The following is a 26,389-nucleotide window of genomic DNA, read 5'->3' on the forward strand; positions in this document are numbered from 1 at the left end:
GGGTGGGGTGGGGGGGTGGGGGGGGGGTGTCGAAGGGTTTTACTTTTTTTTGTAATTTTCTCTTTTTTTTTATTGGTGTCCTTAAGCTAAGTCTAAATTTTCACAACCACGTGCGCGCTAAGCAATAAAACCGTCACAGAAGCAAACTTTTTTTTTTTTTTTTTTTTTTTTTTTTTTGGGGGGGGTTATTATTTTTTTTTTCCTTTTTATTTTAAGCATAATACTGGTCAGTAAAAACAAAATGATTTGAGATACCAGATATACAGACAGGCTCGGTGCCACATTCACTACTGCATGGGATCATTTTTTTCCTTATAAAGCGTAGAATAACTGCCTTTTTGTTCAGCTAACGAGAAAAAGAGTGGCAGGGAGGAATTTTTTTTTTTTTCAACCTTTTTAAACTTCAGTGCATGAAAACATTTGTCCCCAGCAAAAAAGAAAAATAAACAAAAAACATTGAGACACATGACTTTTCTACACCTAAAGAGTGGAATGTTGATGGTTAGTGACAAGGTTATTGTGACACTGAGTGGATAAGTTTATAAAAATGGGGCTCTGACAGACTCACAGGTCTGCGCTGTGGTTGGCTGACATCCCCTGATATTTCTCCAAGTTTGGGATTTGCTTTTTGACACGTACAGCATCTCTATCGGCAGGTCGTAGACATTTAAATAAGAGAGACTACAGGGCGTCTGTTTTATGCCAGGTCGAATTTTCTTATTGTAAAAGATCAGATGCAGGAAAAACGTACCGTTTACTGCTGATCGAGTGTTTTCCCTTTTCTAAATGCAGTCAGACAGATCATCTAAAGGTCGACGCGTACGCATATTTACATACTAACCTCAACACATTAACCATGATCCCAACGTCAGGTTTCCACAAACAGATGATTGGCTGATCGGCTGCCGGGAGATTTGGCTCCTTCAATGCACGTACCTGTCGTGGACTCAAACTGCGCCATGGGTGACACTTAAAATCTCTGCTTCCTTTTGTTCTTTTGTGAAATTTAATAACTATACAAGTCAGCTGGGTTTAGCCTGAACGGTCTCAGACTCGCACATAGTAGTGAATCGAACTGTTATATATCAGGGCTCAACAATAGGGATCATCCGGGGCAAGAAAATGCCACGTCAGGCTAGTAAATTTAGCAAACTCACCTGCCCGATCATGCAAGCGGTGTAAAAGAATGAAACTTTTTCCCAGAGATGATGATGGAAGTAGCTACAGAGTGAGCCGTCGCGCTGCTGAGAGTTGCACATGCGCAGTGTGGATCGGGCACTCGAGAGAAAATGGCGGCAGTTAAAATCAAAATTTGAGAGCTAAAGCAGCAGCTAGCATTTAGTTGGCTGGTGTTCGAGGATGTGGGTGAAACTCCAACTAAATATTGCGCAATTTGCCACAACTTTGAGAGAAGGCAGAAAAAACATTTTCAATGACAATTAACTTTAGTCTGTGTTGGCAATTGATAACCACTAATGATAAAATAATTTGTGTTGGGACAAGTGAAAACTACATTTTGAACGAGTAGATTTCTGTCCCACTTGCCTGACCGGGCAAGTTTGGTTTCACCTTTCTCGCAGATTTTAGCCAAAGATGCAACTTTTTGACTTTCTAAAGGTCCACTTACGTCACCTGAGTTTAGTTTTTGAGCCTGCTTTCAAGGTCAAGATGAACTCTGACGCTCAACTCCACTTTTGTTTTTAAGTCTGACCCTCTAATCTTGATCATCGTAGACATGACAATCAGGTGGCAGGAACAATACCTGACCTAACTGCCGCTCATATTTTGGAAATGAGAAAACAGGAAGTTTAAGTGTTGATCCACGGAATGTAGAATTCCCCGCTCGACGCTCGCGGCAGATTTACATGGTGATAAATGATGGCATGCATTCCTGTTGGCAGATCATTCAGCAGCGAAGTGGAAACTAAAGACTTTTCTAGACTTGTCAGTACAAGCAGTTAGGGGGCATAAGGAGGCGTAGGGTGGGGGGTGGGGGGGCAGTACCAAACAATGTTCTGGTTAAAAATGCCAAAGCATAAACAGCAGCTGACTGTAACGGCTTCAAGGTTTTCATTGCAAGCAGGTGTTAACGAACAACATCGACAAACCGTTTTCCAAAAGACAGATTTACAGTTAAGCTCTAAAAATGTTTTACAATTTTACAGTTCTCAAAAACCGGAAAGAAGTTTGATTTGTTATGCACACACACACACACAAAAGGAAGAAAAAAAAAAAAGCAATCGCAAGGGGAAATGAACATGTTTAGGTTTTAACTTTAGGGACAGCAGTGCTGATGTCTCACAGCACCGTGACTGGAGGGAGCAGGCAGGTCCCGATGGTGGTGACAATGTCTAAACTCTCAAACATTAAGATGGAATGTATGCTCTTTTTTTTTGTTGTTGTTTTAATCATTTTTAAATCAGTTTTTAGCTCCGAACAGAAAATATGGTGTTGAATAAACCTCCGGGTCTCAGTTAGAAAATAAAATAAAATAAAAAACAGTGAGTGTTTGATTACACAGCAGGTAAAACACTTTGTTTTTAGATTTGTCAGTGTCACAATACAGCCTTGTAGGAGGACCCTTCTGTATAAACCTCAGCAGAATTGCACTGCTGCTCAAACACACCCCCTCCCAGCTGAATATCGTTGTTTTGCCATCAAACAGAGGATCTGGTGGCGAGGTGGAGGAAAAACTAAGCATCACAGTGTTTGTTGAAAATAAATGGACAGTTTAATAACCATTTTTTTGATGTTTTGTTTAAAGTGGAATAAAACCAGCCATTCGCCAGTACACTAAGAAAAGCCAAAAGAGAAGGGATGGACAACTACATGAGTGCGTTAACTCACTAGAGCAAGGAGGGGAAGGGGGGGAGGGGTCGTGGACAACTATATAAGTGCATTAACTCAATGGAGCGAGAGGGGGTGGACAACTATATATGTGCGTTCTCATTAGAGGGTCGGGAGGGTGAGAGCACATCCTGAAATGTTAGGAAGGAGGGAAGAGGAGTGAGGGAAGAACAAGAAGAGGAAGAATAAACCAGGAGGGTAAAAACAGGGGGATGTGGACTCTAATAAAAAGGATTCATTTTGTAGTTTTGGATAAAAACCCTCCCTGCATGCTATAAGACTAGACTGACCAGGAGGTTGAGTCTGCTGGCCGGCCTTGGAGTGCCATGATCATAAGGAGGGTGGGAGGAGGGATGGAGGGATCGTAGGCGGGGTGATGGAGTAGTTTTCTCTTTTTCCCCCCTCCTTCTTTTTAAATTATATTTTTAAATATCTGTCTGTGAAGGTCAGGTACTATTCATGCTGTTGGTTATACAGAAGGGAAGTCAGGAGGCTGGGCTTGAAAAAGTGGGACGAGGGAATGAACGGGCTGTTTATGTGTACGAAGAGAGGAAGAAGAGAAGAAAGAGGAAGAGAGATAAAAGGAGGAGGAAGAGAGTTGGGATGGGTTAACAGTGAAGTGCGCTCTAGTTCTCTCCATCGCCGGCTTCGCCCTCATCTCCCTGGTTTTCTGATGTCCACAGCTGCAGAGAGACAGAGGAGAGATCTTTCAGTTATCTTACCAAAGCAAACACTTGAATCCTACGAAGAGTTTCTCAACAGGTTGAAAAAATGTAACCTGTACTGAATCATGTGAGCTGAAAGCAGGATTTATACTTCTGCTTTGAAGCTACAGCGCTGACATGCACCTCCTCAGAAATGTAACTACACATCGCGGCGTTTATTTTTGTAAACTGAAACCATTTCCCTCAGTGGAGAGGAAACTTTAATTTCACAGATAAGAAACAATAACTTGTGAAGATAATAAAGCCTCCACAAAAATAGCATTTTCTTGTGTTATTCATCCTGGCTTCATATGAGCAGAGGAAATCTCTGCTCGTTGCTAGGCTAATTTATACAATGTAAAATGCCATAGGCTTGTGCTAATAACGTTAGCATGTTATATTTGTGTGGAAAATGTGTCCAGCAAAAGACAAGTGTTTGTCTGTGAGCATAAATAAGCCCTCACAAAACTTCTCCCTAATTTTAACCTACAGACGCTCTCGGATCATTTTTGGTGTCCAGTTTTTTGTGTGTACTCACAGTGAGGTTGTCCCTTAGTAGCTGCATGATCAGCGTGCTGTCTTTGTACGAGTCCTCGTTCAAGGTGTCGAGCTCGGCGATCGCCTCATCAAAAGCCTGCGGGGAGGAACAGAGAGGATTGATGATGTAAGCCCATGATGATGATGATGTTTAAGCCATTTTCTAATTACTCAGTCTTGGTTCAATGACTGTTCTGATGATGACTTATGAGTTTATTTAGAAGTAGAAGTACACTTTTACATAAAGAGATGTCCTGGGCACGGCCTGCACATTTATTCAAATAGGCCTCAACGTTTCAAAACCTAATTCTGTCCAGAAATGGCGTCAGATGGCAGAGGACTGCAGATCCGTCTGGAGCTCCATCTTAACTGTTAACTGGCAGACTGTCCATGATCTGCATCGCCATCCAATACAGCACTCTTACGTGAATAGACAAAGTGTTGTGCGCCCACCTGCTTGGCCAGAGAGCAGGCCTGCTCGGGCGAGTTGAGGATTTCGTAGTAGAAGACGGAGAAGTTGAGGGCCAGGCCCAGCCGGATGGGGTGTGTTGGCTGCATGTCCTTCTTGCTGATGTCGAAGGCTTGCTGGTAGGCCTGCTGAGAGTTTTCCACCGTGTCTATACAACACAAATAAAAGAGAAAAGATGAAAATATAAATTGTGAGGACAGTAAAGCCTTTGAAGTCTTACGTGTGATTTTTCTTCCTCCTTCATATGAGCAGAGGAAAAGTCTACTTGCTGCGAGGCTAATTTGAGCAAATTCGAGCAAAAGATAAATATTTTGTCTGTGTACCTTGTGAGTTTTTTACTGTGGTTTAATATTGTCACTATTAAGTCATGTTTATGTGTGTTTTATGTATGCTGGTTAGATCAATCAACCTTTACTGCACTCCACAGAAACTCAACACAGAATCCCGAGAGCCTCGTCACCAGCGTGGCTGACAGCAAATCCAATCTGGTGTTAATTCCACGTGTGCCTGCTTTAAACTTTTGTTTTAGGACAGTTGGTGCACATCTGAGTGAACCTGCCACCAGCAGAGAGCAGTAACTTTGTCAACATCTCGTCTCAACTTCCTGTACGACGGTTGCTAACCCTGGCAACAAACCATCATTGGTTACTGTCTCTTGGCAACCATCTGAATGAGTCTGTCTCAGCATTAACAACAGGAGCTCAACAAAAGGATATAAATAGATGACAAAAACATGTACCTGTTGAAGGTGTTACAAGCCTACTTTTCAACATCACTCTGACTTGTGAAGCCTTAGTATGACATCATGGCTGAGACTTTTACCATAAACCCTGACGCTTCATGTGTCCTCTGACCCCTCTCTGCCATCTTTGTCTTTACTGAACAGGACTCATATGCTACAAGTTTTTTTAAATTTGTTTTTTATTCCTTTTACCATCTACAACCATGATAAAAAGCTGCATTTCTCAGTTTGTGCCTCGTGGCAATCTGGCACATTATCCTCAAAATCAAACCTGTTGCAACACAACGTAAAACACAGTGTAGAGGCCGCTAGAGACTGACCAGCTCCTCAGTGCTTGTCTTATTTGTTTACAGAAATAATACTACTGCCTCAACTTTAATACAATATTGGCAGACGACAGAATTGAATGACGATTACAGACTATAGCAATTTGCTTGTGTGGAGAGTTATTTCCTCTCACACAGACGCTGAATGTATGCACTGGTTGGGCATCGGCTTTAGTCCTTGTCTGTTCATGTCCAACTTTTTGGCTGAGACAAAGCGACATCAGGTGATGCAGCAGGGGGCCTTTGTTGCCACTAGTCGTATAAATTCGGTGTGGCATTGACGGTTGGTGTGGCCGTTACAGTGGCAGGGTCTTAAATCAACTTTTTTCACTGCCTTCCACTGTGGCAAGTGTTTTTTTTTTCTGCCATGCAGCTACTTTATCTGCCACTTTTGAAATCTATGTGCTAAAAGAAGGAGTAACATTTAGATCAATGTTGCAGCATTTAATGTAAAGAGTGATATACCAGTGTTTACCAGCTGCAACATTAAAGTGACGCACGCATTACTGCAACAGTAACTACACTCAAAAATATCATTTATATTTTTATTAAATGAGCCATTCTGCATAACGACTACTTTTACTTTTGGTACTTAAAGTATATTTTGATGCTAAAACCTATATACTTTAACAGAATATTTTCACACTGTATTATTACTTTGACTTAAAGATTTGAGTGTTTCTTCCACCACTGGTAAAATCCAACATGAATTACACCGTAGCTTTTGGGGAAGCGCCATTTTTGGGGGATGGGAGGGTACTGTAAACATGCAGGCACACACATGAATGTATGTACCTGTTGCCAACTCGACTGTCAAAACGAATAATGTTCTTCAGCTAATAGCGTTGCTTTTACCTATCAACTCTAAGTAAGCGACTTTCAAATGTGTAGCTCTATCCTAATTCGGAAACGTGTCTTTCCATTGTGCTGATTGCCTGTCTGCCAAAGTGGCAGCTGGCCTGAAGATTATACCAACAATTGATTCAGACCCTCATCAGTGGAAGGAGCTCCTAACTCTTAGCAATAAAGTTTTCTCATTACTGCAAGCAAAACAAATATTTACCAAGTTCTGTTTATTAGAGAGGAATATTTACTCTGAGCAACGCCGCAAACAGACTTTTGTTTGAGCGACAGAAAGACGCTCTGGTTAGTCTTTGATTTGACTGAGTGAGGAATCCCTTAAACAGGGTTGAAGATCCCTGAACCAACAAACTTCTCTCTGCTCAACTGCCCACTAACAAGACACTGAATCCCTCTGAGCTCCAGGACTGCAGCACTGAAGCTCAGCTACACCTAGGATCCGAAATGATGCGAGATGCTGTAACTATATCTACTTGCGCCTCCTTTAATAAAGGAATAACACTTTGCTTATTTTCCCAGACAAAATGCTTTTTGTAACGGCTCAAACCCACACACTCACCCTTCTTTGAGTCCCCAGAGGCCACCTCTGACAGGTATCTGAAGTAGTCTCCTTTCATTTTGAGGTAGAACACCTTGCTCTCCGCCTGAGATGCGTTGGGAATGAGGAATTTTTCGAGCAGATTCTGAAACAGACAGAAGACCAGAAGGGTTTATAAACAGAAATGTAAAACCAGACCAGCAGATTCTGTGTTTATACAACAACGCCAGGGCAACACAAAAAGAAACCTGCCAGCGTGCAAGTTAAGTGACAACTTGAGTACAGATGGTTTTACTGATGCATGTCTGTGCACTGCAGCCTTTGTTTGGGTAGGGCGTGGTGTCAAGGATATCAAGTGTGTGATGACGTGGAGTTCGTGTGGGGACACAAAAGAAACTCGACAGTAATTGCTTAGTGTAATGAGCCTGGTTAGCAACATGTGTGCCAGCGGTGATAGCAGTCAAAGCTAACCAGTCACTGACGAATGCTTATCGGATGATTGAATGGCAATAGAAACCCACTCCCACACCATTTCTGGCATTGGGTTACGCAGAGATCATGCTTCTGCACTGAATCTGTGCCACCGCCTTTGTTCAGATGCGTAGCCTATGCCATAGCCTGACGTGCACCTCCTCCGAAATTTAACGGCACATCAGGGCGACGCAGACCTCCTGTTAAAGTGACAATAAACCCCCACTAAGTAGCATTTGAGGTCTTGTGTGAGATTTATTCTGGCTTCATGTGAGTAGAGGAACATCTGTTAATGGCTAGGCTAATTTTTACAACAGGGGATGTCAAAGGCTTGTGCTAATAATGTTAGCATGTTGAATATGCAGGGAAAAGGAGTCTAGTATAAGAAAACTGGTTTGTCAGTGAACGTTTGAGTTATAATGGAGCCAAATTTTGTACTTTTGTTTAATATTGTTGCTGTTAAGCCATGTTTAAAGTGTGTTTAAGGCGTGTTAGTTGAGTCAATCAAACTTTACTGCACTTCATAGAAACCCCACCACCAACTAACATTGTGGAGGTGTAATTGCAGGGCACCACCGCACAAGTATAGATGCTTACAACAGCGTAGAGCTTGGACAATAAATTAGCCCTAAGGATGACTGTGTGACCATTTCTGTAACTTTCTGAAACTGATGAGTTTGAACTTTCCCCTCAAATTCTCTTTTATTCTTGTCACTATTACAACTCAGTTCAACACCATAAATGAGAGAGAGATGATCTGAAAATGTGCGCCCTTATCCCCACATTAAAACTGAACCTCTACTCTTTATGACGACCATCTTTTCACTCTGAATAGCAGTGTGGCCCCTTTGAAACAACTACTAACATTACTGCAGACATGGTCGGACGAAATATTGTTAAAAAAAGCTTATTTTCTAGTATAATCCAGCCCTCATACCCCTGTGGAAAGTCACTGTGTGGCAAGCTAGCATCTCTTCTGCAAGAGGCTCTCTCGTTGTTTTCATAAAGTCCAGTATATAGACGTAGCCCTGCTGTTTAGAATGGTTAACGCTACTGTTTGTCAGCCTTAAATATCAAGAGGAGCTTGTTAAAAATCAGTTCAGCTGTTCACATGTACACACAAAGGAATACCTCCTGGCCCCCAGCTGGGAACCACTGTATTAGACTATTTTATATCTTGTTGTAAATCAGTGATCAGGAACATTGGATTCTATACAGGCTTTGATTTGTCAGGTGTTTCATTCAAATGGATCTAAATGGATTAGACAATTAGATAAATTCCAGTCTGGTTATTTTATCTAGAAACAGTTTCTCAATTGATTTTCCATCGAGTCTTACAATATATATTAATACTGCAAGATCAAATCAAATATACTTGTGACCCACTAGGTGGGGTTCTCCCACTGTGTTGAAGACATCAATCCATTTTGTCAAACTGATTCAGAAACACTGTTCCTCCACCTCTACCCATCTCTACTGCTTCAGCTCTAACAGTGCCCACTCAGCACGACAAACCAGGCAGTCAGAAGTCAGTAGTGGCTCACACACCTCACACACCCACCAACAGAGCAGAGCGATCAACCAAAAAATGACAAGCAGAAGCACCACTCTCGTTTCTTTTTTGTTGTCAGGTTGTGGGGCATTCGTAGCCGTGTTGCAGCCATTGTGGTTGCCTGTTGTAGACCTATCCAGTCGTCATAGCAGTCAGTTGTTAACAATAAAATAAGAATACCTACCATCAGGGATGGGCATTTTTAGCAACTCCCATTTATGAGTAGTACTAACATTAAATTATTAAAGGGTGCATGGGTTAGACGCAGCACTCCTGCGACCACGCTCCTTCCGTTAAGTTCAACATCTGTACAGTTAGCATGAAACAGTGACTCCGAAACAGCCTGTCGTTAAAGAAACTCACGCAAGTCCAGTTGCCTACGATAAAGCATTTAGGATCTGTCGTTAACACCCGTCTACTGCCTTTTGCTTAGAAGCGGTAAATTTACAGCTCACAGCAACTTACTACGACACAGTCTCTGGCTTTTGTTTGATATCTACTGTTGGCTGCATGTTTCTGATCCATCGTTAGCATTGCAAGTTTACTGTATGACGTAAATGTCCCTGTCACACTGAACATCCCGCTGAATGCTATTCAAACTCCATTATGAAAAAAAGGGAACACATATTCAGATCTCATTCGACTGTTATGATTCTGAATCACGTACAAATTACTGATGTCCAAATGCCGATCTCCACCTATGTACCTATACAGCAAATTACCTGACTTAAGCCTGATTTATGGTCCTGCATTTAATCAACGACGTCGCTACGTCGTAGGGTACGGGGCTACGCAGAAGGCTCGCCGTAGCGAGCATAGTTTCCAGATCGCGCCATTCCCGCCATCTTTAAACATCTTCTGTTGCGATGTAGATGTTGCAGTATTAAGGCCCATTTATGCTCAACGTTCGATACGGATACAGACGGAGCCGTCTGTCCGTGCTCCGCCTTCATTTCTCTGTGACCGGAAAAGCCGGAAGCTAAACAAAGAATCAACTAGAGACGACGATAACCATTCAGGAAAGGAACGCAGCCTCCTACCGCTCTGGCGGTGAATTGCACCACGATGAAATGGAGTGACGGAGAAGTTCGAAGGGTTCACGACAGCGTCACGGCAATGACGTAGGTACGTCGTAGGTACACCGCAGGACCATAAATCAGGCTTTATATGTTCACAGAACAGTCATTTCTGAATGCTGCTTATATTTTCATCTGTATTATCAAACATGAAAGAAAAGCACTACTGTTCAAACAATTTTTTTTCCCCACTTCAAGACAGAACAAATAAGAGAATCTGTTTTTTGCTATAGTCTGATCCATTGGTAATATCTTGTAGCTCAAGGTCATGGACACACTCTTTCTCCTGCAGATGCATCAAATCTTTCTCTTTCCAAGCCTCCTGCTGCTTTAAGGACAGCATGTCTCCACCCGTCCTTCCCTCCCTTCATTCCTACAGCACCACATCACTGCAGAGGCTTCCAGTTTGACCTTGAAGATATTATTAGAAGTCTGCTCAGGCGCTAAAAATTTGAGTCTGCCTTGACCTTGAGCAATTTCTGTTCTAACCCAGTCAGGACCTGGCAGTGTGGAGGTTGATCACGAGGACTGAATCAAAGACCTAACTGTTTAAAAACTGCAGATGATACATTTTCCCTCAACACTGTCCAACAGCATCTCTGAACTCTGACAGCCGAGTGACACTCAAATCTTTTAGGTTGTACTATGTTTAGGCAGGACTGACCACAAACTTACAGGACATTCAAGGGACTCTGTGTCGAAAGATTAAACAATTAAACAGACAGAAACTTACAGCTTTTAGGTGACAGAGCACTCGTAACTATTCTCTACAACTGCAAGTCACCGTATTTTTCCTTACTGTAGTTTCCTCTTCCTCAGAGGCTCCGAAAGCAGCACACACAAGACCACCAGTGTTAACCCTGATTGTTTCTGTCACTGACTGAATCATTTTTCCTGATACAAAACTTTAAACACAATCTATTACTTGGATTTGAAGTAATATTACAGTCATTTTACATAAAATCGGACATTTTCCATCAGATTTTACTAAATAAAAACACAAAAAAAATGTAAAGCGTAGAAACATAAAAAAAATATATTTTCTAACACTTCTAAAGTTATTTAAATTATGAACATTATTTAGTTTTGGAGATGCAAAGCTGTTGTGGTGAACTCATCAATTCGTCCTCTGGCACCACTGCGTGTTTTCGCACCACATGTAACGAAGCACAATGATGTCATTACAAGCGTACAACAAGACGACAAAAGACAGAGGCATTAACTTCCTGCTGCTAAAAGAATTAATGCTCTATGGTTCTTGTGGTTTTCATTTTAGCTCAATATACAAAGGAATATGCAAACAGCGATTTCCCACGGCCAATACAGGGAACTAATGGAATAATGAAAGCGAAATACCACGTTTGCACAGCATGTAAGATAAGGTAACGTAAGGTCATGAGGTCGAGAAAGGGAAGACAGATGCCTTCGCTTCCTGCTGCCAAAAGAATGATGGCTCTAGCGATTACAGATCTTATCATAGATCTATTTAAATAGAACCATGCAGACAATGATCTCCTGCGGCTGTCCACTGGTGGTTCGTTTTTAAAGGGTTAAGAGAAATATTACACTTATGTTTCAGGTGTAAGCGCCACACATAATTAAACTTGTGGGGAGTTTAGGTAGGTACGTACACTGGTGAAGGATATGGTTTTGTTCTGACAGATGGATGACAAAAGAAAATACAGATGAGTCAAATCCAATCCAGAGACGACTTTACTTGGGATTCAGGTTGAAAACAGCACTGCATTACAAAATCATGGGGTCAAGGGATTAAGGCTTTTTGCCAAAGGTACCCCCTCTGCATTAAGAACCCCCGTGCCAACACAGCGGCCTAAATGACTGCGAAACACAATCTTATCCCTTAGTCAAAAGCAGGCCATGAGCCCAAAGGTGGAGGCATGTTTAAACAGAACAGGTTTATAAAATCTTATCAGACCACAACTAAACCTGTTCATAGGTGTTCCTGTTTCTAGCTGTTCTTAATCGCCACACCAGAAGCTGTGAACGTCACAGAAAGAGGTGAAATGCGGTGGTTTATAGTTGTTGCACACTTTTAGGTCATCTCTCACGGAAGGCATTAATGGTGTTAAACTCTGTTGTGTAAACAGAAAATGACCAACTGACAAGCACCTCTGTTGAAGCATACCGATCCCTGAAGGGTGTGTTCAGGCTGACAGTAACACTCTATCAACAGTAATCGCAGGTTCCTCATTCTTTTCAATCAGACCAATGTGTGTCTGCAAATATGCGGAGTCATACGCCACCTGGATTGACTCTTGCCTCAACGCGATGTAACATCACCTGGCAATACAGTGTGTTGACTAATCAAATGTAGGGATAAGCCAAATGTGAAATTCTGGGCTGATACCGATGTTTCGTTTTTGTGTATTTATTCCCCCTTTAGTGCCAGGGAAAACAAGAAATCTACATTATAGAAGAATAACTGTTTTTAGGTCACTCAGCCGTTCATTAAACTACATTTGAATGAGCATGAATTAAAAAATATATATATAACATGAAAAACATCTTTTAAAACTGCTTCAGATGCCTCTTTACTACATATCATTATTCCCTGTCTAATATCTATTTTATATTACTATGAAAACATTACTAAATTTATCCTTCAAGCAGCTGTGTTAATTCAAGTTTCCCACCTAAAACTACATTTTATAAGATTACATTTGAACACATCATGATAAAGTCATAGCTACCTATGCTTAATACTAGAGCTGGGTATTGTTTAAAATATATCAATACCAGTACCTTTACAGTGATACCAATACCAACAGAATACTTCATTCATATACTGTAAAAATTAACAGCCTGAGCTTTTATATGCTCCAGTCTCTTTAAACGACCCAGCTGGCCACCAGCATCGTTAGACAGTGATATTTGGTTGAATTCAGGTTGTGACGTCTGGTGACCAAAGAAACTGAAGCTGCTGCTGAGTGTGAGCTTTGCACTGGTGCAGGTTGTGTGAGTCAGCCCGTCTGTACACACACAGCAACTGGGCTAACTGTTAGCTTCACATGGCTTGTCATCGATGGGTTTAACAACAGTCTCGAGCCATTTCGGTGTGAGTTTATTGGGGGCATTTAACGGCATGATGTTGGATTTCAGCTGCTGCTGCACCTGTGTAGCCAGTGCTTACCGGGCAGACACTGAACTAACCGTTCATGGGGAGGATAGCAGCTCTGGATATGACTAACAGAAAGCCTGCTTATGTGGCAGGGTGATGGGACAGGATTAAACCTCCGGCGCAAGAAGGATCGAATGCAGGTGTCGTTTAAATGGAGATGTTTCAATACTACTTGATACCGATTTGTTTCGGTTGGTACCTTGGAAGTATAGAGTACCAATACCCAGCCCTATCCAACACTTATTTTTACTGAATAGAACTTGAACGCATCATAATGTAACTCAGTGCAACCTTTGTCGGCAGTTAGTTTAGCCACTGGCTATCAGCTAACATTAGCTAGCTCTCCTGCCAAAAGCAACACAGATTTGTAAGCTGCTCCCCTTGACGTGTCGTTGGTGAGTTTACTGCTTACTGAAACCAAAACACGTTTTATAATGTCCCTGGGAGACCGTTAGTCTCGAGCCCTGCTTGTTAGCCTGTGCCACATTGATGTGACATGACAGAAAAACATCAGCCACTGCCATTAGTGAATGTCTCATGATGATGATCTCATTTGATCTCATTTGCCGAACACGTAGTCAACAAGGAGAATATTGGTTGATAAAGCGGGGCATCCCTCATCACATCCACACACACACCTTAAGCAGATTACTATGCAGTGACAAATTAAATTATTATGCTGTGGTATCTCAGCTGTAAAATCCTGTCTCATGCTATAAAATACTACTGGGCAGTCTTTTACCATCTGATAAGACTTTAAACTCATAGATTTATAACTTACATTGGACTTCCTGGATCATATTTCATCCTCTCACCTCCTACCTGTAGCAACACTCCCACGCTAGCAGCCCCTTGCTTGTTTTTCTGAATGCAGCACTATTTACTTTCTGAACACCTGCTCAGGACTAAGCTGACAGACGCCACTTCGAAAAATAAGATGCAGTAGTAAGGACGGGTTCATAAAATATATTCATTTAAAAAACACCCCTTGTTATTTCTGAGCCTTCATATGAGCAGTCTGGCCACACACACACATACATGACTTGAGCCACAGTGTTGCCTTTGCAGCAATCTTTTCCTCTGAAGCGAGTAAATACAATAAATGAAACACAGATACCCCAGTGAGGAAAAAGACAAAAGACTGAGAGGAAAACTAAGCTTTGTTTGACAACTCTTAGGAGCCACCAGCACTGCTGCTAGCAACATTATTACTGCCTCCACGAGTAACACCATGTGACTGGTGTTCTCTCCTCAGCCAGGAGGGATCAGCTCCAGTTTGTTTCCTTCCACCATCTTCCCTTCGTCCTGCTCTGCTCCCTCTGTATACCTTCTGTACCACTCCTCCCTGCCCACCATCACCATCACCACCCATCATGTCCATCCTTCCTCTCCGTCTTCACACCCCCTCGCTCCCTGCCTGCCCTTTCCCCATCCCTCTCCGTACCAGCACGTCGTGGCAGATGTCTTGGAGCTCACGCTCGATCTTCTGACGGTATTCGCGGGCCATCTGCTGTTTCTTCTCGTTCCCATCCGTCTTCTGCTCAATGCTGGAGATGACGCGCCAGGATGAACGACGGGCCCCCACCTAAAAGCAACAACAGCTACGTCAACCACAAAAACTGACATTAAAAGACAGCATCTTATACACCTTTAATACAAGCCATACTTTGTGTTGTAGAGTAACCATGATTAAAAATTAAAAGCAAATAATTGCAGTTTGAAATCATTTGCACATCAACAGTATACAAGCAGTGTAATTTTATTAAATACTTGAGGGAAATGTGACAGTTTCCTTGTCATTAAAATGATGTTGAGCAATGACACAATGTGAAGCTAACATGTAAATCAACCACGAAATATATGTTAAGTATAAATAAGAACTTTTATGATAGATAATTTTTTAAACTTTACAAATACTAATTTGTAACAGATGTAGTACAAGATAATCTTCAACTAAATTTGCTCTTTGATGCTAAATACAAAGCCTACAGTATCTTTCCCATCCTCACATTAGAACATGACTATCATGTGAGATAAGTGTGGCTGATGCTATTCCCTACGTCCAAACTAAACATATCCCACTGAGTGACTTAGACCGTCCTCCTGGCTGGGTTACACATGGAACTTAAATAGTACTGAGTGGTCCTCTATGCTGTCAAGCACTGACAAAAATAAATAAATAAATAAAAAATCAAGCAAACCTCAATGATAACTGGAGCAGCAGTGCTTGAAAACCTGAGGCTGCTCTTACATAATTTCTGCTTTTATAGTTAGATTATAAAATCTTCATAAAAACAAAACAAACAAAAAAGAAATCACAAAAATTGTGGCCGTGCAGCGAGTGACAGACTACAGATTATATAAGAAGCTAAAGATTTGAACAGCCACTGTAAATGTTATTAATAAACCTCAGGGGAGAGCAGACTGTTTTGTAAGACGTATCTCAAATCTGCGACTCCTGTTATAGCACATCCTGAAAAAAATACAACTCTTTCAAAAATGGCATTTTAACAAGTGAAGAGCTGAGACGTGACAAGCTGCAGTCAAACGTTGCAGCCTGAACATTATGTCCGGTTGTCCCAAACCACCACAGAAATGTTTCCCTGGAAAGATTTGGCAGTCATTTGAGAAAGAACAGAGGCCGTAACTTCAGAGGGAGATGTTCGCAGCTGCCACAGGAGTTAAATCATTAACCTCAGATGCACCAAAGGTGTTTATTATGGGTGTAAAAATACATCATGGTACAATGTTTGGAGAATAGAGAAACAGATAATCAAGTGGTGGAGCTGAAAAATAAATAAAATATCAATTTAATTCTATCAACATGCTGTGAGCGCATTGCAAAGTTGGAGTGGAGAACCACAGAGTGAACTGTCACGTCACTTTGAGCACTGATGTGTTCATTCTGTTTTTTAGGCCACAAGAAGTCAATGATCAATCTTCTCATATGATCAGTCTCCTCTAGACTGTCCACTGCTCCTGTCTCTAAATATATAACAACCCTTTGCTCAAGTTTAGGAAGGTCAACGGTTAACCCTTAACTGGTTAACTGCCAAGAATAGCCCCTTTTACACTGCCTGTTCAAGGCACCGTTATTCCTTCTGGCCATTCCGTATCAAAGGTACCATAGTTGAAAGAGGGGACAGCGTTGTCTTGCCTCTGAGTCGGGAACGGGAATGACGGTAGCAGCAGTGCCGAAACAAGATCTGTATAAACGGGACAGCCCGTAGAACAGAATCATGGGTGGCATGGGTGTGATGTTTTGACGACGTGTTATACATGCAACCCACCAAGGGAGGTTTAAAAAGCAGCTACCAGCAGTTAGTGGCTAACTCAAAAATGAAACAGTGGCCAAAAAAGTCCACACATTGAAAAAACAATAAGCTCTGGGACCTCTGAGCGGAGGATGAGATCGGCCGCCGTATAACGGGGCAGTAAATGATTGTTATTGACATTTATTATTCATAAAGCACTGCTGACACGATTGTTACATGTCATGTGTGACATGACGCCTCTTTTGGTTGAGTGGCATGATGCTGCTGTTGTTTGGTTCTGTGCAAAAATACAAAGGAAGCATAAAGAAGGGACTTCATGGCGGCTCTGTAGCGCAGTGTCTGAGTAAAAAGGACTAAAGTTTAGCAACCAGGTCTGGTGTGAGCTAGCTAACACTACTCCTTTGCCATATACCTATAATACGGCCATTCTAACACAACAGTGTTGCTATGGAAACACGCTGCCCACCCTCCAGTCTCCCCCAGGTCACTCCACTGAGTAAATGGCTCAATTTTTATCACTGTTAGCTCTAGCCCTTTTTAGATAGGAATTGTGCAAATTCCTTGTCTCCTCAGTTGCTCATCTTTACAGAGTCTGTCAGGTTTGTGTTTCCCTCTTGCTACTAGCTGCTCGCTAATTCCTGCTATCAGCTGTTTCCTGTTTATCCACCGCCAGTGGCTTGCACGTGCGGTGTCATCAACAGCTCCTCCCACAGGTCTTCAACAGCTCCTCCCACAGGTCTTCAACAGCCCCTCCCGTTGCGGAAGGCTGCCTCGGTCTGTTTAAACTAAAAGGGTTCCGCCAATATGTCTACCCTATGAGGCGGAAAATTGGCCGCCTCGGATCAACTCCCCATTCCGCCTCTGTGTGTATGACGCCCTCGGCTTGCCGGCAAACGGCCCAACATTCACGGAAAATCTGGCAGTGTAAAAGGGGCTTCTGTTAGCACCACTAGCAGCGTCAGTAAAGCTAAAGTTGCTAACATAGGTAACAATGCTAAAGGAGGTTTGCAGCTCAAAATGAAGCTGCTTACTCACCAGTGTTACCTAGGGGGAGACCCGAGGGTTGGCACAGTGTGTCTGCAAGAACGCTAGACAGCTGTCTGTCTGTCAGCAAAGCCAACAGAACATACAATATAAGTCAAGACATTTACATCACAAAACTTTTAAATACCACCACTTCTAAATGGATGGCACTTTAAAATGCGGCCCTTACGCTCAATAGAGTCAAGGGAGTGCCAGACCTAAAGAAAAGACCTCTTGTATTTCATGTCATTTAGCTTTTTTTCCCTCAAAAATTAACCGCTTAGTTATCAGTTCATGGGTGTTGTGCAATTATTGACAACAAAATTAACTGAAACTGACATCCGTATTCAAGTTTAAAATTTCAACCGCACATGTATGGATACAGAGTTATGCTCGCCTGAATTTGTGCTGCCTAAAGAAAAACTGCTTCAGTTTGTATTTCCATGTCTTCCCCACAAACTTAAGTTTGCCTTCATGCCACCTCTTTTGTGTTGCAAAAATCTAACTGAACAGCATCAACCACACTTAGTAACACATTTATTCTTTCTTCATGTGGACATTCTTATTTAGGTATTGATTATTCCTTAGCTTAATTTTATGGAGAAAATTTACCTGTAAAACAAGCTGATTCTATAATTAAGAAAATCTATTATTTGCATTTTATAGTAAAATCCATGAGGTCATTTATCTTTTTTTTAACTAAAAGTACTGTGGCAGTCCTAAGCTTTATATTGTGAACTGAACCAAATCATAAGCTAACTCTACTGTTACACTCTGCACATCTCCACATTTTGGGGGATGGGCAAACAAAGAAACCTGTCTGAGTCATTAGGTAGATGCCATACCACATTCTTGTAGGCGACAGAGAGCAGGTTGCGCTCCTCGTTGCTCAGCTCCAGGCCCTGCTCCGTCACATCCTTCATGGCACTCGCCATGTCGTCGTAGCGCTCAGCCTGCTCTGCCAGCTTGGCTTTCTGCACCAGGTCGTTCTTATCCATTTTTAGGCTGCAGGCAGAAGAACAGGGGACAGTTAGTATTTGGACTTAAACATTGAGGCTCTCCATTTACCATCTGGGACAGGCAAAAAAAAAAAAAAGGAAGACAGACTGGGAGAGAGGCCACAAGAACGTTACGAATAGTGTGAGAAATACAAGTGTGCGAGATCTGAGGGACCAAAATATGAGTAGAGTGTGGTGAAGAAGGGGAAAGAATTAAGAGAAACGGGAAACCACCCGAGTGGGACAGAGTACCGGGCTAGAAGCTGCAACATGTACGAGGAAGCTTATCCGTACCATAATCAAATCACTAACACTGGTGAGGTAAAAGCTAATCACTGTCACTGGTTGGATCCTACTATCACACACAAAAAGGTAACAAATAAAACCCACTGGCAAAGACCTAACAGCACTTCATAAAATGTCAAAACCCTTTCAATTCCAGCTCCTAGATATTTCGTCCCTGAGGGCTTCCTGCTCGCCAGATGAATCTGTAGGTCTAACTAGGCCACAGCCTCGCCTCAATCTCCTTTATATCTACACATCTCACTATAAATCTCCATTTTACCAGCTTCTAAGTATCTACATTTACATATCTAATTTATTTAACTTGCATATCCCTTATTTCTATATTTAAATCTAATAAAGAATAAACTATCACACTAGAAGTTAAATATGTTAATACACCCCCACCAGAATACACCCACACCACAATCCAGTTTTACCCTCACATCTACATACCAACAAGTCTGGAAACTTTCCAGTCTTAGATGTTCTGTGTAGTGACCACCCTTCCAACAGAGGGAAACTGAAACATCACCCTGTTGTGTTCAAGAATTCTTGAAGACCAATCACCCCAAAACGGTACCGGACAAGTCATTATGATATATGATACCATATGATACCGTGGAACTACAACTTCTGGGTCCATCACGTGATGCCACTGGGCCCAAAAATACTTTTTTCCATAGACCTACATTATGAAAGAAACGTCAGTTGATAGTGGATACGTGTTTTTAAATGTCACAACATGATTTGCTTCGATAACATCAAAACATTGCAAGTTTTGAAAAGCCGTACAATTGAATTCTTTATTTTATCTCCGTTAAAGTTTGTGCAGGGCTAAACCAGAAGCTAGCCAGCTCAGCCTGCGGAAGTCTCTGGTGCACTTGCTCTATGGGCACGTGAATGAAGCTGTGCATAATTTTTTACCAGGAACGTCCAACTTTTTTACCTGATGCCAAAAGAACAGGGCAAAAGGGGAACCCGGTGGCTTAGTAGGTAGAGCAGGCATGTAATATACAAAGGCAATGTCTTTGCCACAGTGGTCGCAGGTTCAATTCCAGCCTGCACATTATCCCCCTTCTCTCCTTGCTTCATGCTTAGACCGTCCTATCTCATAAAAGCCAAACAAAAAAAAAAAAAAAAAAAAAAAAAAAAGATCTTATAAAACAGGGAATGTATATTTGGAGCCTTCATGCTGCGCCCACCAACTGTGCAAGACGAACCCACCAACATGCAGTAGTGAATACATGAGGCCAAACCTAGCTATAATCTACTTTATAATTCATAATACATACAGATACGATTCCCCTTATAGGGAACAAGATATAACCTTTTCCCTCACCGCCTCTCTTTAAATCTAACACTTAATAGCTAACTAAATGCTAACTTAGCATTTTCTACAGGGCTACCACTTGCAGACGAAGGGGCTAAGAGGTATTAATCATGCACTGATGGTGGGCGTATCATGTCGCCAGTTTGCAGGTCACATATCAGGTCCAGCTGCAGTTATACTTCTTGAAAAATGGTATAAACTATGATAAATAACAATTACATCAGTTTTCAACTAAAGCTGTTCAAGTTTTTTGTTTTTTTCCAGAAGATATTGATGCAGATATTAGATTTAAATAGAGTTTTAATGAACATGGTCTCCAGTGTTGAGTTGCCATGGATACTGAATTCTGACCTGATACAGTAAGCCTTACTGTGATTGATAGGAAATCAAAAATGAAAGCAAACCAGTAAAAACAGCAAGTTATGACAAAGCCTACTTGAATGAATTCCACAAAGAATAAATGGCATGTGGTCTGGAGGAAAAAAGTATTCAACTCTTTAAAGTCAACATTTAGTAGAAACATAACTGGCAGCAGTAACAGTATCTGGGGACGTCTTCATCAGCGTTTCAAATCAGAACACTGCCATGTCGTTCCCTTGTTGTTCTTTGCCAAAGTGCTCAGCTCTATCGTGTTTAATAGGGACTGCGGGTGAACTGCAATTTCAAAGTCCTGCCTCAAATTCTTGATTGAACCTAGGTATAATGTAACCACTCCAGGACATTATTATTAGTTTTAAGCCATTCCTGTGTGGATTTGTGCTGGACAATAAATCTCCTGAGTCACCTAAAACACCGCAGCAGCCTTTACTCTTGGATATTTGTTTTAATGCATTCATGTCCACGTCTCCACCTTCACAAGCAGCATCCCCACAGCGTCACATGCCAGCACCAGGCATCATGCTGATGTACAAGTGCCTGGCTGAGGTACAATGGTCAAAATGCTCCGCTTTTCATCACAGATCCTTCTTCCAGTTTGTTTCACTGTTTACCACATCCTCTTGCAGAGCCTAAGTACGATCCATGTTTGTTTTCCCAACAGTAGCGTTCTCTTCTTTCAGCCCACTATGCTGTTGAGCTGTAACTGCTAAGGCACCCGTCAATAGAGCACACGCAGTTTTCATCTCAGCATTGGAGATCTGTATCTCCTTCAGAGCTGCTGTAGCCCTCTTCATGGCCTCCCTCGCTAGGACTGTTCTCGCATGGACAGAGTGTCTTTTTTGAAAGGGAAGCCTTTTGTGGGCACACTCCACAGGATACTTGGGGCTATATATAGATGTAAAGGAAGAAAAACATTAACTCAAAATGATCAATTTGATATTTTTAGGTGTTTTTTCCTGTTTCTCTAAACAGTGGATGTATTTTTCATCTGTACATCATGACGTTTACTTCAAAGTGCCACCAGATGGCACCGCGGTATCCATAGCAACATTTGCCCCTCCCCATTTCGCGTTTGTGTACTCACCATGCTATATTCCGAAGAGTTAGTTTTGATGTTCACTTCCATTTTATTCAACTGTGGTGCTTGTGAACTACTTTTAATTATCAATAAATCAACTCACCATAGAGATAATCACATGTAGTTCTAGCGTTCTGTAATATGACAATATTTACCATCACTGTGTACAAATATGTCAATCACCAGGGATTTTGCCACACAGTTTATACAACGGTAGCTGTCCCTTTTATATTTCTGGTTGTATTAGCCCATGGGATACTCAACTTGTTCTTTGCCTGGCGGGCCAGTTAAAAAACGAACAACATATATGCATGACTAATTATCAGTGTGTAAATGAATTGCCTGTTTCCAACCTTTTAACATTTGCGGTCCTCACTCATCTTTACCAAGAGGCAAATCCATTCAATCCTGCACAGGTCACATGTATACAGGAGGATTCTAGGAGGATTTTCGGGGCTTAATCCAAACCTCTGTTAAGGCATCCTCCCTTGGAACTTTTTATTTTTAAACAAGCTCTAATTTCATGCTTTTCTTATGCACACTGGCACCTTATTTACAGATGACAAAAAAAAATCCAGTGTGGATTAGAAAATGTTTGGTGGGCCACCTGGCACCCTTGATCTGGATCTCAATGTATTACCCCCTGGGCAATGTTGTAAACCAATGAGCAGGACCCCATCAGAAGATTTTTCTATTAATTTTGCATCAGCGTATGAACCACCTTGATTTGTCAAGTATTTTGGAAGATTCAACAAATACACATTCACGACTGCAGCCCTCACGCCTGCATTAAGCGAAGAAAAAAAACCCTTTGTCATTCTTAAAGTTTGACCCTGCTGCTACTCTTGTGCACTTCCTGTGGTCTGTAAAGTAACTGTTAATCTCTCAGCTGGGAGCGCACCAGTGGCACAGTTCCAGTGCTGATTCAAGGGCTGAATCATGGAATCAATTATCTGCTGATACTGAGAGCAGTTCCACCAAAAAAACTAAATAATGAGACCATTAGTGTATGGGATCATTAGAAATTCAAACACCCCATTTCCTCCATTATCAGGACACTAACTGAGAAGCAACCTGAGACCGCTCGAAATCCACCAGTGTTGCGCTGTGGTTCACAAAAGGAAATTCTGCTATAACCCCAACATCAGCATCTCTATGGTCAGTTTCAGTTCTCGATCTGACTGTGTGAGGGATTTTAGCAGCACCTGTTAATCACATTACACTAGTTTCATAAGGAATTTTAAAAAGGCTGAGGTTACAACATGCTACACTCATCATGGACACGTTTGATTTTGCGTGGATACACCAAACCGGTTACAGTAATGATTATGGGAAAGGTGGCATTTACTTTATGGATTTTACAACAGAACCACTTGTAATAGTTTAAGCTGAGCATTACTTTAAATGCCTGACATCTTCATGTCATTTAGAGCTTTAAGAATTGTAAATCGATTTACAGAAAATTCAGCAACACAATCATTTGCCAACCTTCCATGGTTTAACTCATGGTATACCAAGTATATGGGTATTTGGCCTGGCTATGTCAACTTGAGTTCAGGGAAACTGTCGTGGGCATTTATTGCTATTTTCTGACATTTTATCGAGCAAAATATTAGTCCATTAATAAATAAATAGGGCTAGGCAATATATAGATATTGTATCCATATCATGATGATAATCGAAAATCTCATTGCGTAGGATATATATTTTATGAAAGCACCAACAATCAACCATATTGACGTATTTGGTCAAAAATATTGATGTCTGACTTTGTCCATATCGCCCAGACCTACAAAAAAAAAAAAATCAGCTGATTAATCAATGATTAAAAAAATCAGTTACAGCCCTGCTAAAGTTAGTTTCTTTTCTTTATCATGGGAGTGGTGAGAGATTTTATCTGTCAGCTGCACCTTAGTTTAGGAAATTGTAAGGTATTGGTGCAAGGTGGTCCACTTGCTGTTGCCAAAATCCACCCGACGTGTTAGTTTGACTTTTAAAAGCTTACAAGGTTATAGGGATGCACCGATTCAACAGCTGAACATACATATCAGCCAATATTGGTCTCGTTGACTGCCATTGGCTTATCAGCAAATAAGATGCCAGTCACAAATGGCAGTTGCCGATGTTTTTCTGTTGTGTCACATCAATTGTGCACAGACTAAAAAGCAGAGACTGCCACAAATTTAAACTAATGAGCAGGTACAAGAGGAATACAATGACTTTTGGCAAATGGGCTCTGTGATCTCAGTTGTGTGACAAGATGGCTAGCAGCCATAGAAAATATGTTTGGGACACACTGGTCTTCCCCAGCAAACCTTCAAGACGAAAGGATGCAGTGAACTCACTATTGTTGTGTCAGAGGACACACCCTATTGTTTCCCCGATGATACTACATTATTGACAATTGACGACAAATCCATGTTAAAATTGGCAGGAGAGCTCATTCGTTAGCTTTAAGTGGCAGGTTGCCGCAGTTAACAGCTCACGGAGGTTGCAATGAGTTATGTTATGGTGCATTTAAAAAAAACAGTATTTGGCAAAAGTTAATTGTAACATCAAATGTTCAAATGTAATCTTGGAAAATGTTGCTTTTGGTGAGAAACTTGAAAAAATACAAAAGTATGTTTTTCAAGTGACAGTTTTCTTAAAGGTTGTGTCATAAATTCATGATTGAATTTGTACTCATTCATACGTAATGTAATGAAGAGCTTAAGGACTTTTTTATACTGTAGATTTCTTTTTATCCCTGGCACAAAAGGAGGAATAAATAATAACAAACACAATAAACAATTGATAACATTGGTGAAATTGGAAAACACTGGTATCAGCAATAGGCCAAACTTATTTTGATCACCACTATTGGCCCAGAACTTCACAATCAGTGCGTCCCTACTAATCAGACAACCACAGACAAGATAGTGTTTTATTTTGTGTGGAAACATCCGCACATTAAGAAAACATTATAATTCAATATTAGTAAAAGGGTGGCTATAGTTTAATTGGATTTCACTCCTGTGACACATTAAAATTAACTGGGCTAAGCTTTATTTTAATTGCCAGACCTCGTGTTTTCTTATCTTTCCATCTGTTGGTCGTCTCCAGTTAATGTTTTATTAACAAGATTTTAATGTGGTCATTGATTTTATCGCTGATGTATTTCATAGGAACAATGAATATAATAGGTCGTTAAATAAACATAGACAGTAAAATATGCTCAGGGTGAATAGCAAAGAAATCGTGAGGCTTTTCTACAAAGTTGAATAGGAAGTGAATCTTCATCTCGCTTCAGGCTTCATGTGGCATTCACACAGTGCTGTCATTTCGACAACCGTGTTATGCCTTCGAAGCTAATCTGTTTTAGCATCCTGGAGTTAGCGTCTAGCATTGGGTAAAACGCCACTTATTCCGGCTACAAAGCGGTAGATAACCGCCGCAGTGACCCGAACATCGGTTTAAATTGATCCAGACTGGCCTCTTGGTTCAGCTACAACCACCTGGCACGCCACCAACACACTCAGCATTAGCAATGCTGTTATCCATCCACCTAGCTAGCTACTACAGGCGGATGCGCACCGATTAAAAAATTAGGTAACGTTACACCATCTTCAGCAGCAGACCGAGATAAACCTAACCGCTTTAAAACCATCGCCTCGGCATACGTTTTGACAAGCACAGTTAAAAACAGTCCCCCATGCTGTTAATATTTCGGCTGGAGTCTTTTGTCGGCCTGCTAACAGCTACGCCCTCCTTGTCGCATTCCCCTGCGGAATTTTAAGATGGAGAGATAGATTACCGCTAGCTAGCATGCTAACCGAACGTCACAACGGCCGCTGGCTTTAACGGTTAGCTTAGCTTGATAACGGGAGCTGACCCAGTTCAATCTGAATGAGTGCCGACACCGGGCTGTGAGCTGAAATAGCCACCGGGTTTTAAACACGGCACCGACTCCATTTCACCGCGTTTCTTTGTCGGTTAAACGGTATCAAAAGGCGTTGAAATTTAAGTCGCATTTGAGGGGAGACTCCCGGGAAACAGGGAGGGTGTGTTAGCTTCCATATCGTTTCACTACGCCATAACGGAGCTGAGCTACAAGACATCGTCGATTACGCTGTTATGTGAATAATGAGGCCACATAGATCGGTTGTCCGGATACAGTCGGCAGCACAGTACTAGCCTTATGTTATCCACCGCGCCATGTACTGGCTGTACTTTAGCCCTGGCTGCTAAAATGCCGCTTTCACGGCGGGGGCCGGGGCACGGCTGCTAAGCTGTCAAAATGGCCAAACTTGGGTGCTGCTGATTCTCCCTCCCTCCCTACACGGTCACCGCGCACCACGCATGGCATCGACCGGAGCCTGGGCCTTCAAAATCAACGATCGGCAGCACATTACACAGCACAATGACCACGGGCAGCCCAACACCGGGTGTTTTGCTGGTTATTTCTCGCTATTTGGCCACAAGTTTCGGCCTAGATTCTCGAACCCAGCCCCAAAACCACAATAGGCACCTTCCGCCGCAGAGGCAGGGAATGGGGCCACCGCTGGGGCTGCTGCTCCCAAAGAAACAGCATCCTTACCCTGTACAGAAGACAAATATCGAGTGATATGCAAGTGAACTCACATTTAGAGCGTACTAGGAATCCCGATTTTATTCTCTGAACGATGGGAGTTTATCAAGCCGTCCTCCGCTCGCTGCTCAGGGTATTCAGGGCAGTACCACTTCCGCCTGCTCTGACACTTCCGCTTCCTCTAAACCCCACC

General features: G+C 41.8%; 1 protein-coding gene across 1 annotated transcript; it reads right to left on the reverse strand.

Annotated features, from left to right (window-relative positions):
• ywhaba (tyrosine 3-monooxygenase/tryptophan 5-monooxygenase activation protein, beta polypeptide a) lies at positions 1–26,389 on the reverse strand. Its single transcript, XM_050039453.1, has 7 exons — positions 26,250–26,389; positions 18,406–18,565; positions 14,707–14,847; positions 7,046–7,169; positions 4,542–4,705; positions 4,090–4,185; positions 1–3,530 (listed from the first exon to the last, which is right to left on the reverse strand). Exons 2-7 carry the CDS (start codon positions 18,556–18,558, stop codon positions 3,474–3,476), a joined length of 735 nt encoding a protein of 244 aa, XP_049895410.1. The 5' UTR covers positions 18,559–18,565; positions 26,250–26,389; the 3' UTR covers positions 1–3,473.

The sequence above is a fragment of the Epinephelus moara genome, chromosome 24, assembly GCF_006386435.1.
Source record: "Epinephelus moara isolate mb chromosome 24, YSFRI_EMoa_1.0, whole genome shotgun sequence".
In the NCBI taxonomy this organism is placed as follows: Eukaryota; Metazoa; Chordata; class Actinopteri; order Perciformes; family Serranidae; genus Epinephelus; species Epinephelus moara.

Excerpts from the sequence above, each read along its gene's own strand:
- ywhaba (XM_050039453.1), bottom strand. The coding sequence starts at position 18,558 with ATGGATAAGAACGACCTGGTGCAGAAAGCCAAGCTGGCAGAGCAGGCT. Across the intron at positions 4,706-7,045 it reads CTCTGGGGACTCAAAGAAGG|ACACGGTGGAAAACTCTCAG; the intron begins GTGAGTGTGTGG and ends TGTGTTGTATAG. Across the intron at positions 4,186-4,541 it reads CCTGCTCTCTGGCCAAGCAG|GCTTTTGATGAGGCGATCGC; the intron begins GTGGGCGCACAA and ends TCCTCCCCGCAG.